Source organism: Sinocyclocheilus rhinocerous, unplaced genomic scaffold, assembly GCF_001515625.1.
Source record: "Sinocyclocheilus rhinocerous isolate Xijiao unplaced genomic scaffold, SAMN03320098_v1.1 scaffold168, whole genome shotgun sequence".
NCBI lineage: Eukaryota > Metazoa > Chordata > Actinopteri > Cypriniformes > Cyprinidae > Sinocyclocheilus > Sinocyclocheilus rhinocerous.
In genome coordinates this window covers 864,275-888,950 of record NW_015635532.1, presented here as the reverse complement: position 1 = coordinate 888,950, position 24,676 = coordinate 864,275, and the positions used below count along the sequence as shown (strand labels likewise).

Below are 24,676 nucleotides of genomic sequence, written 5' to 3'. Positions count from 1 at the left end.
ACCAGTTGCACAAGCATCAGTTACACAAGCATATTATGCCTAATATTATAATGAGAAGCTTTACTGTGGAGCGGAGCTCGCGCAGTCAGCTCTCGGGAAAAAGAGAGGGGGCTGATTGTGCTTTACCCGCTGTTAAACACTCCACTCTCGCCGGGCACGCTCAGAGGAGTAGGTTGTTTGGCTGCATTTAATTCTGAGGAATTAATGAAGTATTTCTTCTGACTATGAGAAGTTAGATATACAGGAGCTTTTGGGAATAAATAAATAAATAATAAATTTTTCTCGAGTGAGAGCACGCGTTTACCTCTTTTCCTCCGAGGAGGTTGAGGTGGTCAACAGGGGCTGCTGGGCGGGAGCAGCCCCAACCAACCGTGTTCCAGCTCCTCATATAGGGAGCGTCACTTCTCGTACTCCTCAGAATTTAGAGTCAGAGTGGCACTCCCGGGCCGGTAGGCTTCTAGCGGAAGGCGGATCTGAGGACCGTCATTCCCACTGGATAGTCTTCAGCTAAAACGTCCTGAGGCCTAGGGCCCAGGACTCCTGAGGGCCGGCCCCCTCTGGGGAAGAGCAGTGTACACCTCATTATACGGTGGCCGTCTCTCCTCAGTGCCCTCAGGAGATCGTTCTGCCAACCCTGCCACCTACGGTGCTTCAGGGTGCAGCAGTCTCCGGGGAGCGCTTCTCTCAGTCACCGCCCGGAAACGTAGCGGTACTAAGAGGCTTGCTACCTCTTCGGAGGTTTCTAGAGCAGCTAGTTTGGCCGTCTCCTGCCGGTTTGCCGCTTCAGGGCACCGACCTAGCCACGCTGATTACACCAGAGATCTCATTATTCATTATCTCAGTCTCGAGAGACTGATTCCCTTAGTAGACCTTTTTGGCAGCGTGGAAACTTCTGCCAAATGTGTCTCAATGGGTCCTGCACACTGTAGAAAGAGGCTACCGAATCAGTTCGGTTCTTCTCCGCCTCGTTTCAACGGGGTCATTCCCACTGTGGTGGGCCCCGAGCAGGCTCTGGTAATGGAACAAGAAGTTAACACTCTCTTGAAGAAGGAGGCCATCGAGGTGGTCCCTTCTCTCGACAGACAATTTGGGTTCTACAGCCGGTACTTCATCGTCCCAAAAAAGGATGGAAGTTCCAGAGGTTTGCTTTTGGGGGCAAAAGCTTACCGGATTCTTCCATCGGTCCACTCCCAAGGCCACGCTCACTTGTAAGAGCTGGGGTTTAAACTTAACGCCAAGAAAAGTATGCTTTCTCCAGTACAGAGAACCACTTATCTGGGTGTGGTGTGAGATTCGACCATGATGCAGGCACGTCTGTGTCCTGCTCGGTTCGAGTCGATCCTCACTGCAGTCGCGAGAGTGAGAGAAGGCCGGTCACTCCCTGTCAGCAGTTCCAGAAACTGCTGGGTCTGATAGCAGCTGCGTCCAACGTGATACCTTTTGGCCTGCTGTACATGAGACCCCTACAGTGGTGGCTCAAGACCAAGGGGTTCCGACAGACGCGTCCCTCACCGGTTGAGGAGCGGTCATGAGTGGCCACTCAGCCCGCGGTCTGTGGAGTGGCCGCCATCTCACGTGGCACTTCAACTGCCTGGAGATGCTGGCCGTGTTTCTAGCATTTGAACACTTTCTCCCAGACCTAAGAGGTCGCCATGTGTTGGTGCACTGACGACACAGCGGCGGTCTCTTAAATCAACCACCAGGGAGGTCTGCGTTCGCGCTTCCTTTACAGGCAGGCGCACCAGATCCTGGTGTGGTCCCAGGGCAAACTCCTCTCGCTGAGAGTAGTTCACATTCCTGGGCATCTCAATATGGGAGCAGACATCCTGTCGAGGCAGGGGCCGAGGCCCGGGGAATGGAGACTTCACCCTGAGGTGGTGAAGCAGATATAGAGAGTTTTGGCCAGGCTCAGGTGGACCTGTTTGCGACTCGAGAGACATCGCACTGTCCCCTCTGGTTCTCTCGGACTCATCCAGCTCCTCTCGGACTGGACGCTATGGTACAGACGTGGCCGATGCTTCGACTGTATGCCTTTTTCCCCGATCGCTCTGCTCCCGGGAGTTCTGGAGAGAGTGTGCCGGGACGGGGTCTGTCTACTGTTAGTAACCCCGTTCTGGCCGGTTCGAGTATGGTTCTTGGACCTGATTTCCCTTCTCGATGGCTCTCCATGGGAGATTTACATCAGGAGAGATCTCCTCTCACAGGCGGAGGGTAATATCTTCACCCCAGCCCGGAGCAGTGGAAGCGTGGGTGTGGCCCATGGGGGGGCACAACTCGCAGCTTCCTGTCTCTCAACCGAGGTTGTTGAGACCATTCTCCAATCCAGAGCTCCCTCTACGAGGAAACTGTATGCCCTGAAGTAGAATCTTTTCACTTCTGGTGCGGAGACCGCCAGCTCGACCCAGTTTACTGCCCAGTTGGTACAGTGCTGGAGTTCCTGCAGGCCCGTTTCTCTGCAGGGTTGACCCACTCCACCTTGAAAGTCTACGTGTCGGTGGCCAGTCAGTGGGCAGACACCCCCTAGTTACACGTTTCCTCCATGGTGCACTGAGGCTGAGGCCTCTGGCCAGAGAAGCTTATGCTAAGCGGTGGATCAGGATGCTTTTTCATAGCCTCGAGTCCTCTGATCTCCCCTCTCCTTTAGGGGTCAAGACTCACTCCTTCTGAAGTTGGCCTTCGGGACGTTGCGGGATGTCGCTGCGGGATGTCCCCGCCTACTTTGTCAGGTGCCTACCTGCATTCTGCGCCACTCCTGGCTCCTTTTTCTCGCCTTAGCTGTGCTCTTCCACACTAGGCAGGGATTTGTAAGTCTGGCCGCGTGGGCATACTCGTTCCCAAAGTGTTTTCCGACACAGCTCGAGTTCCTGAAGGGGAATGTCTCCAGGTTACGAATGTAACCATGGTTCCTTGAGGGAACGAGACGCTGCGTTTCAGTGCCATACTTCCGTCATCCCTGTGAGCGCTTGCTTCATTCCTAGAAGCTGACGCCGGTTCCACCACACGTGCTTTTATAGCTTCCTGGTCACAACGTCACCAGCCCATGACGTCTCGCCCATCTATTGGACTGATTTCATTTGTGATTCAGAGCATGGTCACACTGGAGGCGTTCCCAAAGCGTTTTCCGACGCAGCATCTCATTCCCTCGGGGAACCATGGTTACATTCGTAACCTGGAGACGATCTTTAAATGCTTTTGCAACTGCCCCCCTTCCCCCCCATTATTTTGTGTAATTATGTGTATGTACATCTACATGTAGCTTGTAATGTTTGTTTAAGGCACTGAGATTAGATATTGAGGTTTCGGTAAACACCTGTACAACCTCAGTTTGTTTTGCACCATGACACAAAAACAGCTGCTGTGGTTAAACTAAGAAAATTAATACTAATAAAAAAATCACTACCTATTTTTATTATTTTTTTTATTTTTGCAGAATTCCTCAATTTTCTTCCAAAATCAGTGCAAAAAATGCAGAATAAGTTTTTCTTTTCCATCTAGGCCTGCTGATGTGTGAATATGTGCGTGTGCCATTGGGGAAGCCCTCAGGCTGCGTGTATATAGATATCAGGGGTGTTTCTCTGTAATTTTTCTGGGGTTGTCACTGATTGATCTTTGCTTTCCTCTTGGGTTTCTTTCTCTGCTCCCTTCTGTTCACTCTCAGACTGCTGCTTTCCCTGCGTTTTTTATTTGCTTTTTCTGGCACCTCCATCACTTGCTCTTCCAGTCTTATAAAAACCATTACAGTAGCCACACAAACACACACAATCATTCATCCAGAATTCGATCTTCCTGCAGACAGGAAAATACAAGTCTAATTCTCCTTAACGGATTATAACATTCATCATTTTTCTATTAGTAATCATTTGCACTCAGTAATTAATACAGTTAAATGACTCACAAATCGCATTAGCTGCAGTGCATTATGGGCATTAAGATGGTGTTTGCTTAATTGAGTGATTAGCGGAAATAAAAATGGAGTTAAACCTGTCCTGAGTTTGTGGAGACATTTTTGCCAAATTCAACCTGAAATGCTGAAGCAAAGGATTGTGGGTATGTGTCTAAAATGTTTTATAAGATTTGAAGATGTGACAGTAATGCACCTATTATTTTGCCTTAAAATGCTCTTTAAAGGTTCAAGATGTTTCGAAGAGGGTAGTGAGACACAAACACAATGATTTTAGCACACACGCACACAGGTTGACACATTCATTCATCATCACTGTGAATGTGTCCCATTACACCTGCTGAAAGGAACTGACTCACAGAATTAATGATCCACACACACACACACACACACACACACACACAGTGGTTGTTAGGGTGTTCTGTGTGGTTGCTAAGGATGGTCATGTACTCCGATAAATCAGATACTTTTTAAAGGTGGCCTATTATGCCCCTTTTTACAAGATGTAAAAATAGGTCTCTGATGTCCCCAGAGTGTGTATGTGAAGTTTTAGCTCAAAATACCCCACAGATAATTTTTTATAGTTGAAAATGCCACTTTTAGGGTATGAGCCAAAACACGCCGTTTTTGTGTTTCTTCCTTTAAATGATTTTTCCTTTCCAGAAGAGGGTGGAGCTTCAAGATCTCATGCTCCGGCACACCGGCAACAACAAAACATGACAATCTCAGGCAATCTGATTGTACTGTGCATAGTAAATGCACGTTTATGAATTACATAGACGGGGAGCACGGCGCGATAAAAATAACGATATAGCTGGTGCCTTCGCGTACTATTACAAAATTTATGAGTTAAAATTTAACCACCGTGTCCTCAGCGGTCTATGGAGACTCCCATGTTTGTTGGTGCATCCCAACACACAACATTTGTAATATCTCTTTGGCGCTGACATTGTATCTCTCCAGCAGCTATAGCAAGAAAACAGTAATGGCGGACTGCTGCTTCTCACTCAGGCCGGTGTCTATGCTAATAGGGCAAAGATCGTCACAAATGGGCGGGACTTTTCCCCAAGATGACGTGTATAAAAAAATGAGTGGGTGGATTTTTACCATTATAGGCTGGTTGTTTTCACACACTGCGGCCACACAATTGTGTTCAAACACCTTATAAAAGTGATTTTTGCATAATAGGTCACCTTTAAATGTTGAGTCTGTCCTGATGTGTCAGACAGGTGTATTTATCATTTCTCACTGTGGTTTAGGGTCTCCTGCTATTCATTTTTACAAATTCATGCAATTATTGTGTTTTTCATAAATGATAATTGTCATTCAGAAACTCAGATTTTGAATCAGTATCAAAAAAATATCTTTGCACTGCCCTGGCACAGAAGCTGCATTTAGATATTTACACACTGCTTAATGCAGCCCAGAGGTGGCTTGAATGCATTTAATAATTAATAATAATTTATGCATTTAGCAGACGCTTTTATCCAAAGCGATATGCATTCAGGCTATACATTTTTTTACCTGTATGTGTGTTCCCTGGGAATCGAACCCACGACCTTTTGCGCTGCTAACGCAATGCTCTACCACTGAGCCATTTACTAAGCATTTACTGATTTTTTTTTTTTTAATTGAATATTTAATTATACGTTTAACAGTATTATGTATAAAATGTGTGAAACTCACAATGTTAACTTATTGTTTATTGAACTATAACATTTGCAATCATGCGGTCACACAATATTCTGGAAAAATAGCACTCTTGCTTGTGTGATATTACTGAACTATATAATTGTATATAAATGTAAGACAATAACTGAACTATATAATTTTACTTAAATGTAAGACAAAAATTGACCATGTTTATCTTAATGGAAATAATTAAAACTGATTCTCATTGTGTTTTCAGAGTCTTGTGCCATTCATTTTGCGTTTTTAAGATGTTAAAAGACTCTGCATTCAACTAAACTGTGTCTTTGCAAACCGTTTACCAAACGCAGAAAACTAAAACATAATAGTGTATTTGCATATGTAGCCATATTTTGCAGATAGTTGTTACTGGAATTTGATCAGTGTGATTTGTTTTTTAATCCTTTCAAACAATTATTGTGTTTTCACAGTGTATTGTTGTCATCACTATTGGGCACTCAGGTGCTCCCATCCCTAATTGCTATGATGTTGTTTGGGTATTGCTAGGGTCATTCTGGTGGTTGCTATGGTGTTGCTTGGGTATTTTGCCTATTTGAATAATAGTAGTTGTTTACTAGCTTACATCAAAACTCTCAAGTATGTGCAGTCATTTGCAAGAAGAACAATTCTGAGGCTGATGGAGTGTGTGTGTGTGTGTGTGTGTGTGTGTGTTTTTTTAATAAAAAAAGAATATAAATATAGATAAAGTAGAATTAAAATAGAATAGAAAGTGCTAGAGTTAGAGGGTCAAATAAAGGTGTTTGTTTTTAAATTAATATCTTGTTAAAATATCTGCTGCAGCTCATCAACATGAACAGCATTTGACATTTGTTTTACTATTGAAACACATTTAAGGAGCTTTGTTTACAAGCACTTGACAGCATTAGACAGAACTGTGTAAATGCCAAACGACCGAGCTGAATACAATAACTATTTGTAAAAAAGACAATGCAAAACAAAATTTAAATCTAGCTAGTCAAAGACTGCAAAAATGTGCTGTGCACTGTAAAAAATACATGAAAATTAGAAATCTACACTAAAAATAGATTTTTTGAAGTATATGTTTTACAAGAAAATCACAAGTAGCTTTTCCACAAGCTGAGGTAAAATAATGCACTAAAACTGACACTAAAGTAATGCGGTAAACATTAATTGAACAACATGTTACATAAAACCCGAATGAAAAGAAAAAAAAACAAGAAGAAACAGTCACAATGAAAAATATAATGTCACTGTTAATTATAAAATGAGTTGTTCTTTTTCACTTCTGAAAACTGTATGTTTTATTGTAAAATTACATGAAATGTCCTATTAGATCTATTACAGTTTTTTCATTATATAATAACTTGACATTAAACAGGTTTTTACCATTAAAATTATGATCAGGTCACTGTCTCTCTGCACTGTTGATTGCATTGGCAAGATGAGCAATTACTTGCTTTTAACTGAAATTACCTGGTATTTTTAATTATTGCAATTATTTTCTGTAGGGCTGACGGCCGTATCTGAAGGATGCATTTTGAGCTCACACGCACATTTGGATTTTCACTGAGATCATGTTAATTCGATTCACCTGACAGACAGTTTCAATTCATCTCCCGCGGAGCTCCATTGTTGTCAGCCGCATCGTTGTTGAGCGTTTGTTGTCGTGGCTGCGGCGATGCGACGGCTGTCATGGCTGTCATGGCAGTGCCGGCAGGAGAAACTCCTATCTGAGTCTCTCCCAGATGAAAGAATGCTTTCCTCTCGATCTGTCCCTGGGATCTTGTGTGCATGTATGGTTTTCAAGGCTTACATAAAGACGTCAGTGCTTTTGATGGCCTCGTGAACTTCTTCCCTCTGTGATATTTTCACTGCTTGGCCATCATTGTGTCATGAAGGATTAAAGAATAAAGTTGCAAAGGTGTAAATTACTAATTATTGACACTATGAGCCATGTGTTTTCCAAAGATACAGTCACTAACACACACTCCGGCATTTCCAATTACAGCTCAGTGATTAGTGTCTCTCGTGTTGATTAAGAGGGTTTGGTTCATTTAGAGTAATTATGTCCGGCACTCTCTAAAGTCACACAAACCTCTCATAGCTAATCAAATGCCTGAGTGGCGTCTGAGAGGCCAGACGCTTTTCCAGGTACTTATCCTTCAACTGATCGCTTATTCATCTGATGCCATACAGCTGGAGTGCGCAGTTTTGATGAAATGTCTGTGTGTGCATTTTGAGTTTTTTTTTTTTTATCACAGTACACATTGACTTGAATGCATTTAATAATTAATAATAATTTATGCATTTAGCAGACGCTTTTATCCAAAGCGATATGCATTCAGGCTATACATTTTTTTACCTGTATGTGTGTTCCCTGGGAATCGAACCCACGACCTTTTGCGCTGCTAACGCAATGCTCTACCACTGAGCCATTTACTAAGCATTTACTGATTTTTTTTTTTTAATTGAATATTTAATTATACGTTTAACAGTATTATGTATAAAATGTGTGAAACTCACAATGTTAACTTATTGTTTATTGAACTATAACATTTGCAATCATGCGGTCACACAATATTCTGGAAAAATAGCACTCTTGCTTGTGTGATATTACTGAACTATATAATTGTATATAAATGTAAGACAATAACTGAACTATATAATTTTACTTAAATGTAAGACAAAAATTGACCATGTTTATCTTAATGGAAATAATTAAAACTGATTCTCATTGTGTTTTCAGAGTCTTGTGCCATTCATTTTGCGTTTTTAAGATGTTAAAAGACTCTGCATTCAACTAAACTGTGTCTTTGCAAACCGTTTACCAAACGCAGAAAACTAAAACATAATAGTGTATTTGCATATGTAGCCATATTTTGCAGATAGTTGTTACTGGAATTTGATCAGTGTGATTTGTTTTTTAATCCTTTCAAACAATTATTGTGTTTTCACAGTGTATTGTTGTCATCACTATTGGGCACTCAGGTGCTCCCATCCCTAATTGCTATGATGTTGTTTGGGTATTGCTAGGGTCATTCTGGTGGTTGCTATGGTGTTGCTTGGGTATTTTGCCTATTTGAATAATAGTAGTTGTTTACTAGCTTACATCAAAACTCTCAAGTATGTGCAGTCATTTGCAAGAAGAACAATTCTGAGGCTGATGGAGTGTGTGTGTGTGTGTGTGTGTGTGTGTGTGAGTGAGATCTGAATGAGTTACTTGAGATTTAATATTCAAAACATGCCATCTTCACACTTATGAATTCACTTGAGCACTTTAATTCCATATGCTGAATAATTGCAGTCAGAAAGAGAGAGAGAGATATGATGGAATAGAAAGCCAGATGACAGGTAAAGGTGGATGCTGGTGTTAATGGATAAATTCTCTCCTGCTGAGCAACACTGTTTTCATGTTATTAATATTTACATTTACATTTAGTCATTTAGCAGATGCTTTTATCCAAAGCGACTTACATTTTTTTTTTATCACAGTACAAATTGATTCAAAGAAGCTTTACAGAAAATCATGATGTTAATGTTTATAATATCTTAATATCCTCATGCCTTATAGTTGCATTTAGCAGATTAGAGCGGGACGATGAAACAATCAAGGCTTTTGCCATGCCAAAATCAGTGCTTGGCACAATTTATAATTCATAGTTTTCACATGATGTCACACTAAATTGCTTGTTAAGTGTTTTCTGATAGAAAACCATTATAAAGAACATGCTTAAAGTGGCTTAATGCATTCATTCAGTGATATTGAAGAGCTAAGTTCAGTATTATGCAGAAACTTCAAATTCTAGGTTCATCTGCTTGGCTGTACATACATGAAGTATGTTTTATTAATAATGTGTCCTTGGTCCTTCAGTATCACTGTCTATTTATATTTATTTAAACTGACTGAATATGAAAGAGCTATGATATATCATAACATTTTTAGAAAAACAAACAAAATGAAAACTAAAAAAAATAAAAAATTTAAACAAGACTGTCACACCGACATTCAAAGGTAAGAAGCTTAAGAAGCTTTCCTTTTTCTTTTCCAGAGAAAACTATTATAAAGTAAATGCTTAAAGTGGCTTAAAGCATAAAGACAGTGAAACTGGAGGACTAAATTTGTATGCAACACAATATGTACAGACAAGCAGAAGAACCTAGAATATGAAGTTTCACGTTATAGGTTTTCTTTTTTAATGGTTTTCTATAGGAAAACATGAAGCATGAAACGTCACATTCTGGGTTCATCTGCTTGCCTGTATGTTTTTTTAATAATGTGTATATGGAATTTAGCCCCCCAATATCACTGTCTATGTCTATATCACCTCCAACACCATTTAACACTGGCATATAAATCTATATGTATATGTTCACAAGCCAGGTATCGAACTCGGGATGCCCGATGCACAATGGTACACGCTACATTTAAACTTTTAAACAAGACTATCATGCCAACATTCAAAGTCTGTTCTGAGAAGCTTTCCTTTTTCTTGTGAAAAAATAAAAATAACACAAAAAATATATACTTTTTGGGGTTAAATGAATTTATTTGAAATTTAGTTCATTCTACTTCCTCATTTGAATTCTGATTCCTGTTTGCTGCCTTAATTCAAGTTCAGTTAAAAATCAGGATTTTAAAAATCATTCTCATAATCCTGATGTGAATTGAATGTTATAGTGAGCTGTTAAACAACCAACAAATTATACTGGAAAAAAATAAATAAATGTAGGATTGAAACAATTTTCACTCAGAAATTGCTAGTAAATTTCACAAATAACTACACAAAAATGGCAAGTAGTTCGAAGTAGAAAGACTGAAATAGTATTTTCTTGTACTTGTATGAAAAATGCTTTCGTCATTGAATATAAATGCACTTTGTACAGTCACAGAAACTTTTATATATTGTTTAGTCTTACTTTGTGAGAAGAAACGGTTAAAAATGTCAAATGCATTAACAAAAGTTATGAAGAGTCGGAGGCAAAACTTGCATAAAATTATATAAATTTCAGTCGTCACTCTATATCTCCAATAATATGTCTTAGTAAGATGATATTTAAATGCTTAATTTATGATCAAAACACAATGCAGTGCCAGACAATGGTTACTGAGAGATGAACAAATAAATGCTTTTACTTTACTTTACTTTTAGTCATTTAGCAGACGCTTTTATCCAAAGCGACTTACAAATAAGAAAAAGTAATTAAAACTAAAAGCTAAAACTCTATAAATACTATATATATACACACATTTAAGAAAATAAAAGAAATTAAATAAAAATGACAAATGCATACAACAACATTTCAAAACTAAAACATTTAAATAAAAACAAAAAAATAAAGCTAAAAACAATTAAAACATACACAAATAAGAAAAAGTAATTAAAACGAAAAGCTAAAAGCCTTTAAGAAAATAAAAGAAATTAAATAAAAATGACAAACGCATACAACATTTCAAAACTAAAACATTTAAATGAAAACAAAAAAATAAAGCTAAAAACAATTCAAAAATATCAAAAGAACAAAAGGTATGAGTATAATAATGATTCTAACATAACACTAAGCCAAACACCAAAAAACAACTACATATGTGTATGTACAGCCACACACATATACATGTACATATATATAAATACATTAAATATATATATATATTATTTAATTTCCATTTTGTATGTTGAAGTACTGAAATAACTCAAATTAAATAAAAGTAAAACTTAATAAAAAGCCTATATAGACATAATAAAAAAACTAATAAAATGACAACATGACTACAACTGTAACTAAAACTAAAATAGATAACTAATACAAATCAAAGTACATTAGTTCATCAGTAATCCTAAAAAAATAACACTGAGGCAAACACACATGCTAAAATAACAACAACTTACTGACACATAGTAAGAAATAGTTTATATAATAAAATAAAAAAAACTGAAACAGAAGTGAAACAAGTAGTAGGAAAGAGGAGAAATAAAAAGCGATACTTAAATGCTTAAATGCTCCTCAAATGTGATACTCTCTGATTTTTCTAAAATATGATCAAGTAAAGCTACTTTGTGAGAAGGTGTAGATGCCATTCCCTGTATTCTGGTGCCTTTTAAACAATTGCTTTTATAGCCTAAAACGGTTACCACATACACGGCAAGGTTTCCCAAAAATTAACACAGCAACAAAAGTCTAGTAAATTGTTTTGAAAAAATGTCAGATAACTGTTAGCATTATAACAACATAGTGTAAGTGTAACTGTAATTCAGTGCTGCAACAAAGACTACATGATGCCTTTAAAAGCAACAGACGAATACATGATGGACATTCAGTTAAATAGCAGCTTGTTTAGTGACAGTATGTGAGCATACAGCCAGACTCACATGAGCAGCAGAGATGCTAAGATGCTTTGTTTAGCTTGCTGTGCTGCAGGCGTGAGTACTGAAAACACGGAATGGAGTTTAATTTAAATGGACTCTGAATGAGCCAAGTGGAATGGATTTGAGGAAGCAGCAGCGTGGAAGTCAAGGCTGTAGCTAAAACGCGGAATGGAGTTTAAGTTATTAGGGCATTCCTCAAGTGGAATAGATTTGACTTATGCGCTGAATTAGAGATGGGAAAAGTGAGTGGGCCCAATATCATTGGTCTTAAAAAGTGGGTTGGTCTTGTCCCACCCGAATACAATGGTTTCAGTAGTTTGTTTTTTGGTGGCTGAGCGTTCTGCTGCCGTCCACCATCCAGTCTACAGTCATTGTGTGTGTGACAGTGAATCTGAACACACATACACAGTGGTAGCGGGTCTCGGGTGGGCCTGAACTTGTGAGTATGTTTTGAAGTGGAAGGCAGAGACAGGTCATCACTCTCAGTTTATAGAGCAGGAAAAAGAGCTCATCTCTGTGTCTGCGGCTCTCCGGCACTCAGAATTACTTCCATCTCTCAAGTGACACAGAGTGAGTGTGAAGAGTGTGTGTCTGTGTGGTAATAGAGTTCTCACTCTCGTGCACAACATCCTGTCAGGCTTTCACAGCTACAGCTGACAGTGTGACACACGCATATGACTGCTAGTGTAATCGTGCTCAACACACACACGCATACTGTGTGCGCATGTGAATAGTCACTGCTGTAGCTCTTAACCCTCAATTGGCATCATATAGGGCCAACTTAATGTGTTACATCTTCACATGGCAAATACGTGATGTGAGATTGTTCACGTCATGACTAACAACATCCCTTAACACTATAAAGCCTAAGTTCTAATTGATCAACATATCAAAACTTTGCTGTTAAGCCTGTTGCACACAATCTACTACTTGCCTTCTGTCGTCTGATTGATAGTTTAGACTTTTTTTTAGCAAGTAAAAGGTCTTTTAGTTTAACTGTACAAAAGACCACCTTCAGCTTGTGCTCGTCTTTTTGCTGTCAAATCTTTAGTTTATTTTTTTTAAGTAAACATAAGAATAACTGATATTTCATGATGAACACTTGATAAACTGAAGCAGATTAGCTTTACTTGATCATTTTTTAGAAAAATCAGAGAGTATAAAAATTTGACAAACATTTGTTCATTTCTCAATAATCATTGTCTGGCATTGAATTAGGCCTATATGTTTTGATCATAAACTAAGCATTTAAATATCATCTTACTAAGATATATTATTGGAGATAGAGTGACGACTGACATTTATATAATTTTATGTAAGTATCTTCTATACTGTTATAAAGATCTCACTGATATCAACTGATATTGATATTGTCCATATCAATATCAGTATCTGCACCAAATTGCATATTTCTGCTCAGTTTGAGCCTCTGAATAAAATGCAGTTTTTTTCCTCCATATTCTCACTATAACATACTATATGAGCCATAAAAGCTTGATAGATCAAATATAAACATAAAGCACACGTGCAAACCTTTTACATGACTTTATCGTTGTTGTTGTGTTGCATCATTTTATCTAGGGCTGAACGATTCTGGAAAATAATCAAATTGCGATTTTTTTTTACCAATATTGCGATTGCGATTTAATATGCAATTTTTTTTTAAAGCTCTTTATGTTCTGTATTATTCAACAAAGACAAGCTATAAATCATTGTATAGTATGACCAACACAATCCATTATAATCAGTGACGCTGTGTACACTGGATGCAGCGCGGCGCGACAAAACCCAGCATTAAACTGATGCCTTGTTCTATTTATGACGTACTGACACAAAGTTAAAATGATTTGCAATGGTTGCTTTGCTGCGTCCAGTGTAGAGCTGTTGCGGCGCGACGCGACAACTGTAGTGTATAGACACAGTGAGTGAAGCCGAGAGCAAGATATGCCTTGTCATATTTTCTGCATTTAGCATTTGAATGACCAGCATCTGCCTGGGTCTGTGCGACTTCATCTATGGCTTTTCTCTTCGCTTTCACAAACCGATCCATCTCCCATTCTAAGTTACGTCCTTTGGCTGTTTACTGTTTTATTTCTTTTCTTTTTCTGCTGATGGCCCGCGCTCGACTTGAAGCAGCGATGGGTGTGTGTCATCAAAGTACTGCGAGAGCTATAAGAGAGCGCGGACGTCTCCTTATGCTTTCTCTCGCCTTACTTTGATGTCATACACCGATCTGATCTTCAAGTCGAACACCCCTCTTTACTCTCGCGTGTCACGTGACCGTGTAATCGCAGCCTCTGCGATTGAAAAATCGCGTTATTTCATATCGCGATATTATCGCAAATGCAATTAATCGTTCAGCCCTAATTTTATCCACTCAGTGAAAGTGAATGATGACTGAGACTGTCATTCTGCGTGACATCATCTGTGATCTACAGAAGAAATAAAGTCTGACTTGATGATGACATGAAGAAATGATGACAGTTTTCATTTTTTGTTGAACTATTGCTTTAGTATTTTTGTAATTGCTGTAATGCCCCGAGTAGCTTATTGCTGTATTAAACACGGATACATCTTCACTAGAGCTCTAATATAAAGATAACAACTGCATCTCATTACCACAGCAGAGGGGCAAAGATCACATATTTACAAATATCTGCGCACACACACAGTCTTGACCCGACTCAATAGAAACCTCCAGTCACACATGTTCCTGCTGCACGGCCTCGCTACAAATCTTGCATTTAATAAAGCAGTGCAGTCCTCTCGTTTCAAACCTGCCCAATTATGACCTGAGATGACCACATGTTATCAGACCCCATTAGACTGTGAAACTAGTTATTTAGACACTAACAAGAATGACATCACCGGACCCAATTACAGCATCTAGTGTTGCATCACAATGCAACTGATTTAAGAAAACAACACAAGCCCGAGAGAATGAAATTCAGTTTAAATTTCAGTTTAATTGAATGCCCTCTTGAAATTTAGTTTTAATAGGGAAAAACTATATATATATAATTTTAATACTTTACTACATTTTTATATATTATTGTGTAACATTATGTATATTTTTTAGGGCTGTCAGTTGATTGAAAATTTGAATCTAATTAATTACATGGTGCGGCGATTAATTAATCTAATCGCAAATTAAATTTGGCTGTGATATACCCACAAAAGATTATTTAAAACTATTATTGTGTTAAATTAGAAAGTATCAAGTAGACGTTACAAATAGTAGCTTTAGAAAGAAATATTTGATTTGATTCAACATAACAATTATTTCACATAACACAACATAATATGGAACATAAAAGAAGATAATCTGAGAAACATCTATTTTTTGTATTTTTTGTTCATCCAATGAAAGTCACTGGTAACCAAAACAGCTTTGTTACCAACAGTCTTCAAAATAACTTATTTTATGTTGTGCAAAAGAAAGTAAGTAATTCAGGTTTGAAACAACATGAGGGTGAGTAAATGATGACAGAATTTATGTTTTGGTGAACTATCCCTTTAATGTTTCTTTATTTAACTTTTTTTTTTTTAAATAAATGAAATTGAGTAAATGATGACAGAATTTATGTTTTGGTGAACTATCCCTTTAATGTTTCTTTATTTAACTTTTTTTTTTTTTGTAATAAATGAAATGATACTCTAATATAAAATTGTATTTTAATAAAATATTAAAGTTGGTAAGAGAGTTAATAATGCAGAAAAACAGAAACTGTGTCTCTGTTTCAACAACAAACAGCAGCAGTATTGTGGGGAAAACCCCGTCCACTGTTTTCTGTGCGCTTATTGGTTGACGTGGCACAGACACCTTTAAGAGCGGTCATGCTGATGGACAATGTCAGAACTATAGTATGAAATATAGTACAACTATAGTGCATGTATGCAGTTTAGTAATGTGTGAGCCAAGGCAACATTTCTCATTTATGTTTAATTTAAAGGGGTGGTTGACTGGTTTTTTTCTAGGTTTGATTGTGTTTATGGGGTGCAGTCTAACATTTGGCTGAAAATATCAAACATGTTTGATCTCCTCCGACTGGATGGGATCAAAGTCTGAAACTAAAAAAATCTGAATCTGTGATCCATCATACTACACGATTTTCTATGGAATCAGTCAACTCAAATCTGCAGACTGGCTCTGACCTTTGGCAACTACTGTGAACTTCTCCAGACTGTAAATCAGTGGAAAATCGGGGCAAAAATCCTGTTGTCAGACTTTGTTCCGTGTTTTGCTCCCCATGTGTTTCCATGCCCTTATTTGCTCCTTCCTGTTCCTGTCCTAATTGTTTCCAATTTGTTCCAGGTGTGTCTAGTTATTATCCTCGTTTCCTTGTGTATTTAAGTTAGAGTCTGTGCAGTCTGTCTTTGTCTGGAATTGAATGTCTTCACGTCTGTCAGTGTTTGTGTCCCTGCGGTTTTGGTTTTATTAAAGTCTATGTTGAGCGTCTCCACGTCTCCTTGTTCCCTCGCTCCTTGAGAAACTGTGACACCTGTAGTGTATTCCAGCCTTAAGAAAATATAGATAAGTTGACATCCATTTAATAAGAGACTGCATAATGAGGCTGGTTTCTGTGTTTTATTGGTTTGTTTTATTTGATTTTTGAATATGTGTTACTTAGCTGAACATGGACTAGTATAGATGGTGCAGTGTGCTTAAGTGACACTTCATTATGAATATATAACTGATCAAATTAAATGCCTTGTTGCTTGATTTTAGAGTTCTGTTTTTTTGTGATTGACTTTGTACCTTCAAATAAAACATTCTTTTCAACAACATCTTTAAAAAGGTTGTTTAAAATAAACAATAATTTTTAATAAAACATGACGTGAGCTTAATGGGAACAGGGGTGTGCTTAAAGGGTACAAAATGTACCCATTAAGCACAGCCAGACTTTTTGCATTTAATGATGTATATCTTAATTGAAATGCTTTTGTCATTTAAAATAAAATTAAATATTTTTGTGTGAGAGATTAATATTTTATTTTAACATAAATTTTTGTACTGAAACCAATATCTTGTGCACTAAAAATGTCTCAATGTAGATTTTGGTGAGCTTAATAGGTACGTTTGCCCTAACTCGTTGTAGTCCCTACGAGACGTTTTTGTACTGCCAGAATTTTAAAAGACAATATCTCCGTTTGCACTGAACTTTCAGCGTCGTAACTTTGTAGATATTGTTTATGCTCAAACAGCAACATTACACACTAACTAACGTTAAAAAAGTGAAATCACAATCAACCACCCCTTTAAGTTGAAGTACTGAAATAACAAAAAAAAAACGTAATATATAAATATATAAAAAACTTTAAAATGAAAACAAAATATAAAAATAAATTCTTATTCAAAATATTAACAAAATCTATAATAATGCATTAATGATACTAAAATAAAACTGAAATAAAAAATATATGCGGTAAAAATGCTGTATTTTTAAATTAATTCATTGTTACATATGTTACATATGTTATATTTGTTTTATATTTTACATCTACTGGGCCGGTCGGGCTAGTGGTTCAAATTTTTACTTGCCATGCCAATATTTTTACTGTTTTTACTATAGTTGCTGTTATCAATAAGCTTATATGACACCACAATTTTAGATACCAATTACGTTTTTTACGATTTTCGATTCTAATTTTGATACCACAGCAAAAACTGCTAGCCTAATCAATATAGAATTGAAACATTAAAGACAAGTGAACAGTCAGTAAATAAGAACAAATGAACAAACTACAAACAATAGCACAATTGAATATAGAACAAAGATAAAAATTAAATGATGCTTTAGGAAAAACAGTAGACGGACTGAATGAGACGCAAATTCACTTTCTGACAGCAGGTGGCGCTTCTGGAACAGCAGCGTTTCCTTGGTTACCGCTGTAAACGAAGCAGCTGCAATTATAAACACTACTTTAATATGTATTATACAGAGGCAAGATGAAAAGAAAATACCATCTAAACTTTTCTGAATATATTCTGTTCCCCTCAGACATTCATTCATATAAACCCCCAATTCAATATTTAGGATTTTCTTCCAATATTTTGCTCATCGTGAACAATGAGTTTGCTCTGCCTGTTACTGTATTTTCCCCTGTTTGCGTTCGTCTTCAGCGTCTCTGGACCGTTTACAGACTTCATAATATTTCCCCACAAATGACATTTTGGAAAATGATTGCAGTGCAGTTTGTGTGCAAGCCCGGAACAGAGATCGGCTGAAATAAAACAAACAAATAAAAAAAGGCCAGTCGACCGGTGCATCTATAGATTAATCATTGTTAAAGCTACAAAGTTACTCGCCAAGACGGGTATTTTGACATACTTTTGTATGTATTTGTCTTTTCAAGTGCAAGAAGACGCGGAAAGAAAGTCATTTCGAGCTTGCACATTATCAGAGATTTGTCTCTCTGTGTGTGCGCACTGTTCACACCGAACACAGCGCACGAGTAAAGAATGGAGTTGTCTTTCGCGTCTTGCTTGAATATTATGTTTTATATTATATTATGTTTTTCCCACTTTAAACCAGGTGTTGACATTTGTGGTTAAATGTCGTTATGCAGGTCTCTTTACATCACTTAATATGCTGGTGTATTACTCAAGGTTAGTGTCAGGTGTACTGAAGATATTGTGCGTGTTTATAGGCTTTTCTTGTGTAATTGTAGACAGACAAAGTGCTTCTTACCGGAAACAGAGCAGCCTGGTTAGGATGTGAGGAGGACATTACTGCTGTGTTATTTTTAGTGAACTATATATCTGACTATACAATTATTATATGAATGGATATTTACAGTGCTGTTGCCAATAGAGAGAAAAATCCACAGACAGTTGTGTTTTCTCTCTTTGTCTTCTTTACATTGGTTCATCTTCAGCTGTGATGCATCAAGCATCCTGTAAAGCAGGAAACACACACACGATCAATTCTCTCACAAAGATGATCATTTATATGCAATTCAGCATCTTATTCATGGATCTGTTCAGTCTATCCTTTTCTCATCTATTCTCCATCTTATCTAGTTTCTTCACTTTTTCTTCACATTCATATGTGTGTTTGTGTGTGTGATCTTTGGCCCTCTGTGGTGGTAATGAGAAGCAGTTGTTATCCTGATATCAGATGTCAAATCAATTTTTCATAGCAGATAGTTCTCTGCTAATTCCTGCCTGATGTGTTCAAAAGCTCTTAGATGAATTGAAACGGATGATCCTGTTCAGCACCTGCTAAATTGGAACAACTAATTTTGTACTTACTTTAATTGTGCAGAAGTAGTGCTGAGGTCCAACTAAAGATATCCTGAAGTATATTAGATTGTGCTTAAGTGGAACTATTGCAAGTATACTTCAGGCACACTTTAAATATCTTGCATTTAAAGACTGATATTATACAGAGATCATATATTCCTTATTAATAGTGATATTAAAACACATTTTTGGCATAATATTAAGAAATTTGCATTGTGCAGTAATGATATACTCCAAATAAAGTTTCATTATGATTTTATATCAGAAAGTCATAAGTGATATCTCAATAAATATGTTAATGGATTTGAAGTGTATTTAGTATGAAATAAATGTATTTTAAGTAAATTATGGAATAGGTTTTTTAAATTTATTTTTGAAATCTTGCTGCATTCGTACTTTTTCTTTAAGACATTGTTTACACTAGCGATCAAAGGTTTGGAATCAATACGATTTTTTATGTTTTTGAAAGTAGTCTCTTTTGCTCACCAATGCTGCATTTGTTTGATCAAAAACACAGTAAAACTGTGAAATTATATTACAATTTAAATTAACTGTTTTCTATTTGAATATGTTGTAAAATGTAATTTATTCCTGTGATCATAGCAGAATTTTCAGCATCATTACTCCAGTCTTCAGTGTCACATGATCCTTCAGAAATCATTCTAATATGCTGATTTGCTCAAGAAAGATTTCTGATTGTTATCAGTGTTGAAAACAGTTGTGTTGCTTCATATTTTTGTGAAAACAGTGATATATTTTATTTTTCAGGATTCTTTGATGAATAGAAAGTTCAAAGAGCAGTCAGTTTTGATCAATTTAATGCAGGAAGTTTGGAGTCAGTAAGAAATTAATACTTTTATTCAGCAAGAATGCATTAAAATTGAGCAAAAGTGACCGTAAAGACATTTAGAATGTTACAAAAAAACAAAACAAAAAAAAACATTGTAACAATTGTGCATTTTGTAACATTTTTGCATTTGCAAAATTCCATTAAAAGAACCCTGAAAAATAAAGTGTATCACTGTTTCTACAAAAATATGAAGCAGCACAACTGTTTTCAACATTGATATTAATAAAAAAAAAATTCTTGAGCAGCAAATCAGAATAAATGTAAAATTTCAATTGCATTTTTATCAGAAAAATCATAATTATATTTTTCCCCAAGTCATGCAGACCACACACACACACACACACACACACACATCTGGTTTGCTATCCTTGTGGGGACTCTCCATAGGCGTAATGGTTTTTCCTACTGTACCGACCGTATATTCTATTGCCCTACACCTAAACCTACCCCTTAAAGGAAACTTTCGTCACACAGCGTTGACTTACAGTACCACATTTGGCAAAAAGGGAAATGAGTTTGACAGTTTGACTGCTTGTTTGATCTTAGCCTGACGTGTAAGTCCCCAACAGAATAGAAAAACACATACACACACACACACACACACACACACACACACACGTAGGACAGTAAATTAATGAGATTCTTTCAGAGCTACAATAGGAACCATTCCCACACCATATTCTCTCCAGCACACACAGAAACTTATTGATGAGAGTCAGATCTACAGAAATCTCTAGTGTGTGTGTGTGTGATGTGAAAGTGAAGTGTGTGTTCGCTGGAGGAGCAGATAAGAGTTCTTCTGTCTGATTGGCTCTGTGCAGATATGGACGCCAAAGACTTCAGCCTGATACCAGCAGCTCTGATCCAGCTTCTCCAGCTTTGTTCTGTTAAATGGATAGTTCATCCAGAAATGAACATTCTATCATAATTTACTCGCCCTCATGTTGTTCCAGACCTGCACGACTTTCTTTCTTCTGCCGAACACAAAGGCAGATCAGAGGCCGAATATCCAGAGTGCTGTATTGTATGAAATTACTGTATTGTATGAAACATATAGTGCTGTCGAGCTCCAACAATGACAAAAAAGCACCATTAACAGCAGTCCATATGACACGTGTGCTTCTTCTGATGTCACACAATAGCTTTGTAGTCACGAGAACTACTTTTATGGTGCTTTTTTTGTAATTTTTGGAGCTTGACGGCACATTCACTGTCATTAAAAAGTGCAATGTGCATATTCAGCTAAACAACTTCTTTTGTGTTTCACTGAAGAAAAAAGTTCTGCAGGTTTGGGATGATGTGCGGTGAGTAAATGATAACAGGACTAACCTGTTAAGGATCATGTCAAAATGCTCACTGGGAGTTTGTTGCACAGTCGTTGAATGATCAGTTGGTGTCAGGATGGAGGACAAGCCGCACACACTCCAGCTCTGATGATTTTTGGCTAATTTCAGGATCATCTGGTCATTAAAGTGCTCTAATGAGTAGAAAGTGAAGCGTGTTACAGGTCACACTGACCGCTTATCTGTACAGATCAAGACTCGCACAGCAGCAGATGTGAGGAAAAATCCTTCACCGGAATGAGATGGGAGACTTTATGTGTGTCGTAATCTACTGGGTCAAAAAAAAAAAAAAAAAAGTTTGGAGTAATTAAGATTTAAAATAAGTTTTTTTTCTGCTCACCAAAGCTGCATTTATGTGATAAAAAATACAGTAAAACAGTAATATTGTCAAATATTATTTCAATTTAAAATAACTGTTTCTTTAAATAAATATATATATTTTTTTTAAGATTTCTTTAAATAAATGCTGTTATTTTGAACTTTCTATTCATCAAAGAATCTGATCATGGTTTCCACAAAAATATGAAGCGGCACAACTGTTTTCAACACCGATGGAGTTTTGGTTCCTTTCTTATCCTTTCTGGCCAGATGAAACCAGCATGGTGTGATGTAATTCCAGGCTGCAACGAACGTCAGATTGAGCAGAGGACTCGTCTGGTTCTCGTGGTCTTGTGCCGATGACCGTCAAGGTTTTCACAGGGGATCTGTCTCTGGGGCTCATCTAGTTGACATGGTCTTCGCTGACATTCAGTGCTTAGAGGTCGTCTCTAGGTGCTGATCCACCAACTGATCTGGATACGGACTGGATCTGGGCTACGAGACCTCGTAATAAGAATAAAACAGACTAACATCAGCGTAGATGCCATTCTTCTTACTATGTAACCTGTACATCGGTTGTTATGGGAAGAGTTCCCGGTTCCGGTTGACCTAATTAATGCAGCCTAACAATCCTTTAATGTATTATAGAAAAATGATAGTATGTTATGTGTATGCCAGGTTAAAGAGATGGGTCTTTAGATTTAAACTGACAGAGTGTGTCTGCCTCCCAAACAACGCTAGGTAGATTGTTCCAGAGTTTGGGCGCTAAATGGGAAAAGGATCTGCTGCCTGCAGTTGATTTTGATATTTTAGGTATTATCAAATGGCGCGATATGAGCTCGCTCAAGTACTGAGGAGCTAAACCATTTTGGGCTTTATAAGTAATTGGCAAGATTTTAAAATGTATACAATGTTTAATAGGGAGCCAGTGCAGAATTGACAGAACCGGGCTAAAATGGTCATATTTCCTGGTTCTAGTAAGAACTCTAGCTGCTGCATTTTGGACCAGCTGGAGCAACCACAGGTGATTGTACAGTTGTACAGAAAATGTACAGTTGAACGAAATATTGCAAAATACATTATATTGCCAGTAAAAAAGAAAAGAAAACAAAATAAAAAAAACTAAAATATATAAAAAAAACTTTGCAATTCATCCACCCTTGGCAGGTGAGGCAGAAATGTAATTTTGCACCCAGCACACACACACACACACACACACACACATACATCTCTTCTCTGGAGGATTTGAGCTAAACGCTGCCCATTAGACACCAGATGAATCCTGAATGTCCAACTCTCTGCCAGGTGTCCATGGCAACGTCAGAGTTTCTCTTGTCTCCACAGAGACCTGCGGGAAAATGACAGATTCTGAGCCGAGAGAGAGAGACAAAGATGATGAATCAGTGTCAGAGATCCATCTGCTAATTATTCACTATGACTGTCAGCAGAATAAACTAATAAACAGCTCATGTGTGTAGTTTAACCACCTGATGATCTCACGCTCACCTGTAATTTCATTTGATATTCGTTATTTTATTTTTAATGCTTATTAAAAACATTGAAATTTGAAAACATGTTTATGCATTTAGACTTGCGTTTGCAACGTCATCACATGATGTGAATAGGTAATGTTCATTGCTTGTTAGGGATGTAACGACTCGCTCAACTCACGATTCGATACAATTCACGATACTGATTTCACGATACAATTTTCTCACGATTGAAAAAACAAAACAAAATTAGATTTAAGACAAATTATATATATATATATACCAATCTCAAAAAACCGATCTCAAGCTGATGACGCTGCCGTGAGAGGTTTGGCACGACATGCAGAGGCACCATCTCAGTCTCTGTCCGGCGTGGGTGAAATAATTATAATGCTTAAGGTGAGGCACTCACCTTCATATTTTTTCATTAAATAACTTATAAAGTAATTTGAAAACCTTGTGTGAGACGTAATTTCACAAACAGCATGAGTGAATCACCATGCGTGCTCTCTTTCTCTCTCAAAATACGCAAATGGCTTCAAATCACCACACATCGCGTCTGTCTATAAGCGAGCTGCACGCTGCACAGTTGATACAGGTATTGTTACTTGCACAGTCGAGGCAGTGTCACATCGTCACTAAAGTTTATAAATTGCACTTTTTTAAAATTCTTGCCAGTGTTTAACCATTCAGCGGTCGCACGCTCTCCTGGAGACCGTGCGCTCATGCACACTCGCAGCGCACACACATAATGCCAAGTTCACACACACACTGTTTGCAGTGCGTATGTGGTGCGTATTTTTTCCGCTCATGTTAACAGATTAATAAAGCATTCACTGCACACGGTTGGTGTTCGTCAGTGCGTTCAGGAGCAGTGCGTCTGCAGCAGAGCAGAGATCGTTTCCACACCGAGTCTATTGCTGCGCTGCAAGCGTTGAATTAAAGTAACAGTGCATTGTTTGCAGTAAATATGAACATGGATTGACATGAAAATGTAGTAATTACACCATAAATGCTTATTATTAAAGTCTACTGTGTTTCACAGTCAACATATATGGCTAGTTTTAAAGGAAAAAGCACTTTTAGATAAACAAGGCAATAACAGATGGCACTCGTGGAGGTAGGAAAACAAAGTTCTTTATGAACCCCAGGATTGCTTGTAATAAAGATTTAAATGCAAAAGAAAAGGCAGTAGAGCTGACTATTTCTGTCAATGGTAAGTTTGTGATAACGTAAGAAAAGTAGTTTAAATGTTTAGCAACTTAATATATAAATCTAAAAGTAAATGCAAAATTAAAATGCATTGAATAATGTGTTGCTTATATTTATTGTGTTTAAACATGTCTGTGAAAAACTGTATTACTGTACTGTGTAAAAAAAAGAATTGCAATGCTGAAAAAGCATTTTCAGTGACAATGTTTGGATTTGAAATCAAAATAATGGATAAATGTTGTGTTTGTGGTAAACAGCCACGGATCACTAGCGGACTCCT

General features: G+C 37.5%; 1 protein-coding gene across 3 annotated transcripts in view; it reads left to right on the top strand.

Moving 5' to 3' along the window:
- Positions 1-24,676, top strand: part of LOC107747099 (testican-1-like) — a 284,652-nt gene that overhangs the window by 92,086 nt on the left and 167,890 nt on the right. For 2 of the 3 annotated variants that reach the window (XM_016561524.1, XM_016561523.1), the window contains exon 3: positions 320-328. The exons of the other annotated variant lie outside the window; for it this stretch is intronic. In XM_016561524.1, coding sequence (XP_016417010.1) covers positions 320-328 — 9 coding nt within the window. The remainder of the gene's footprint in view (positions 1-319; positions 329-24,676) is intronic. 3 annotated transcript variants of the gene reach the window in all.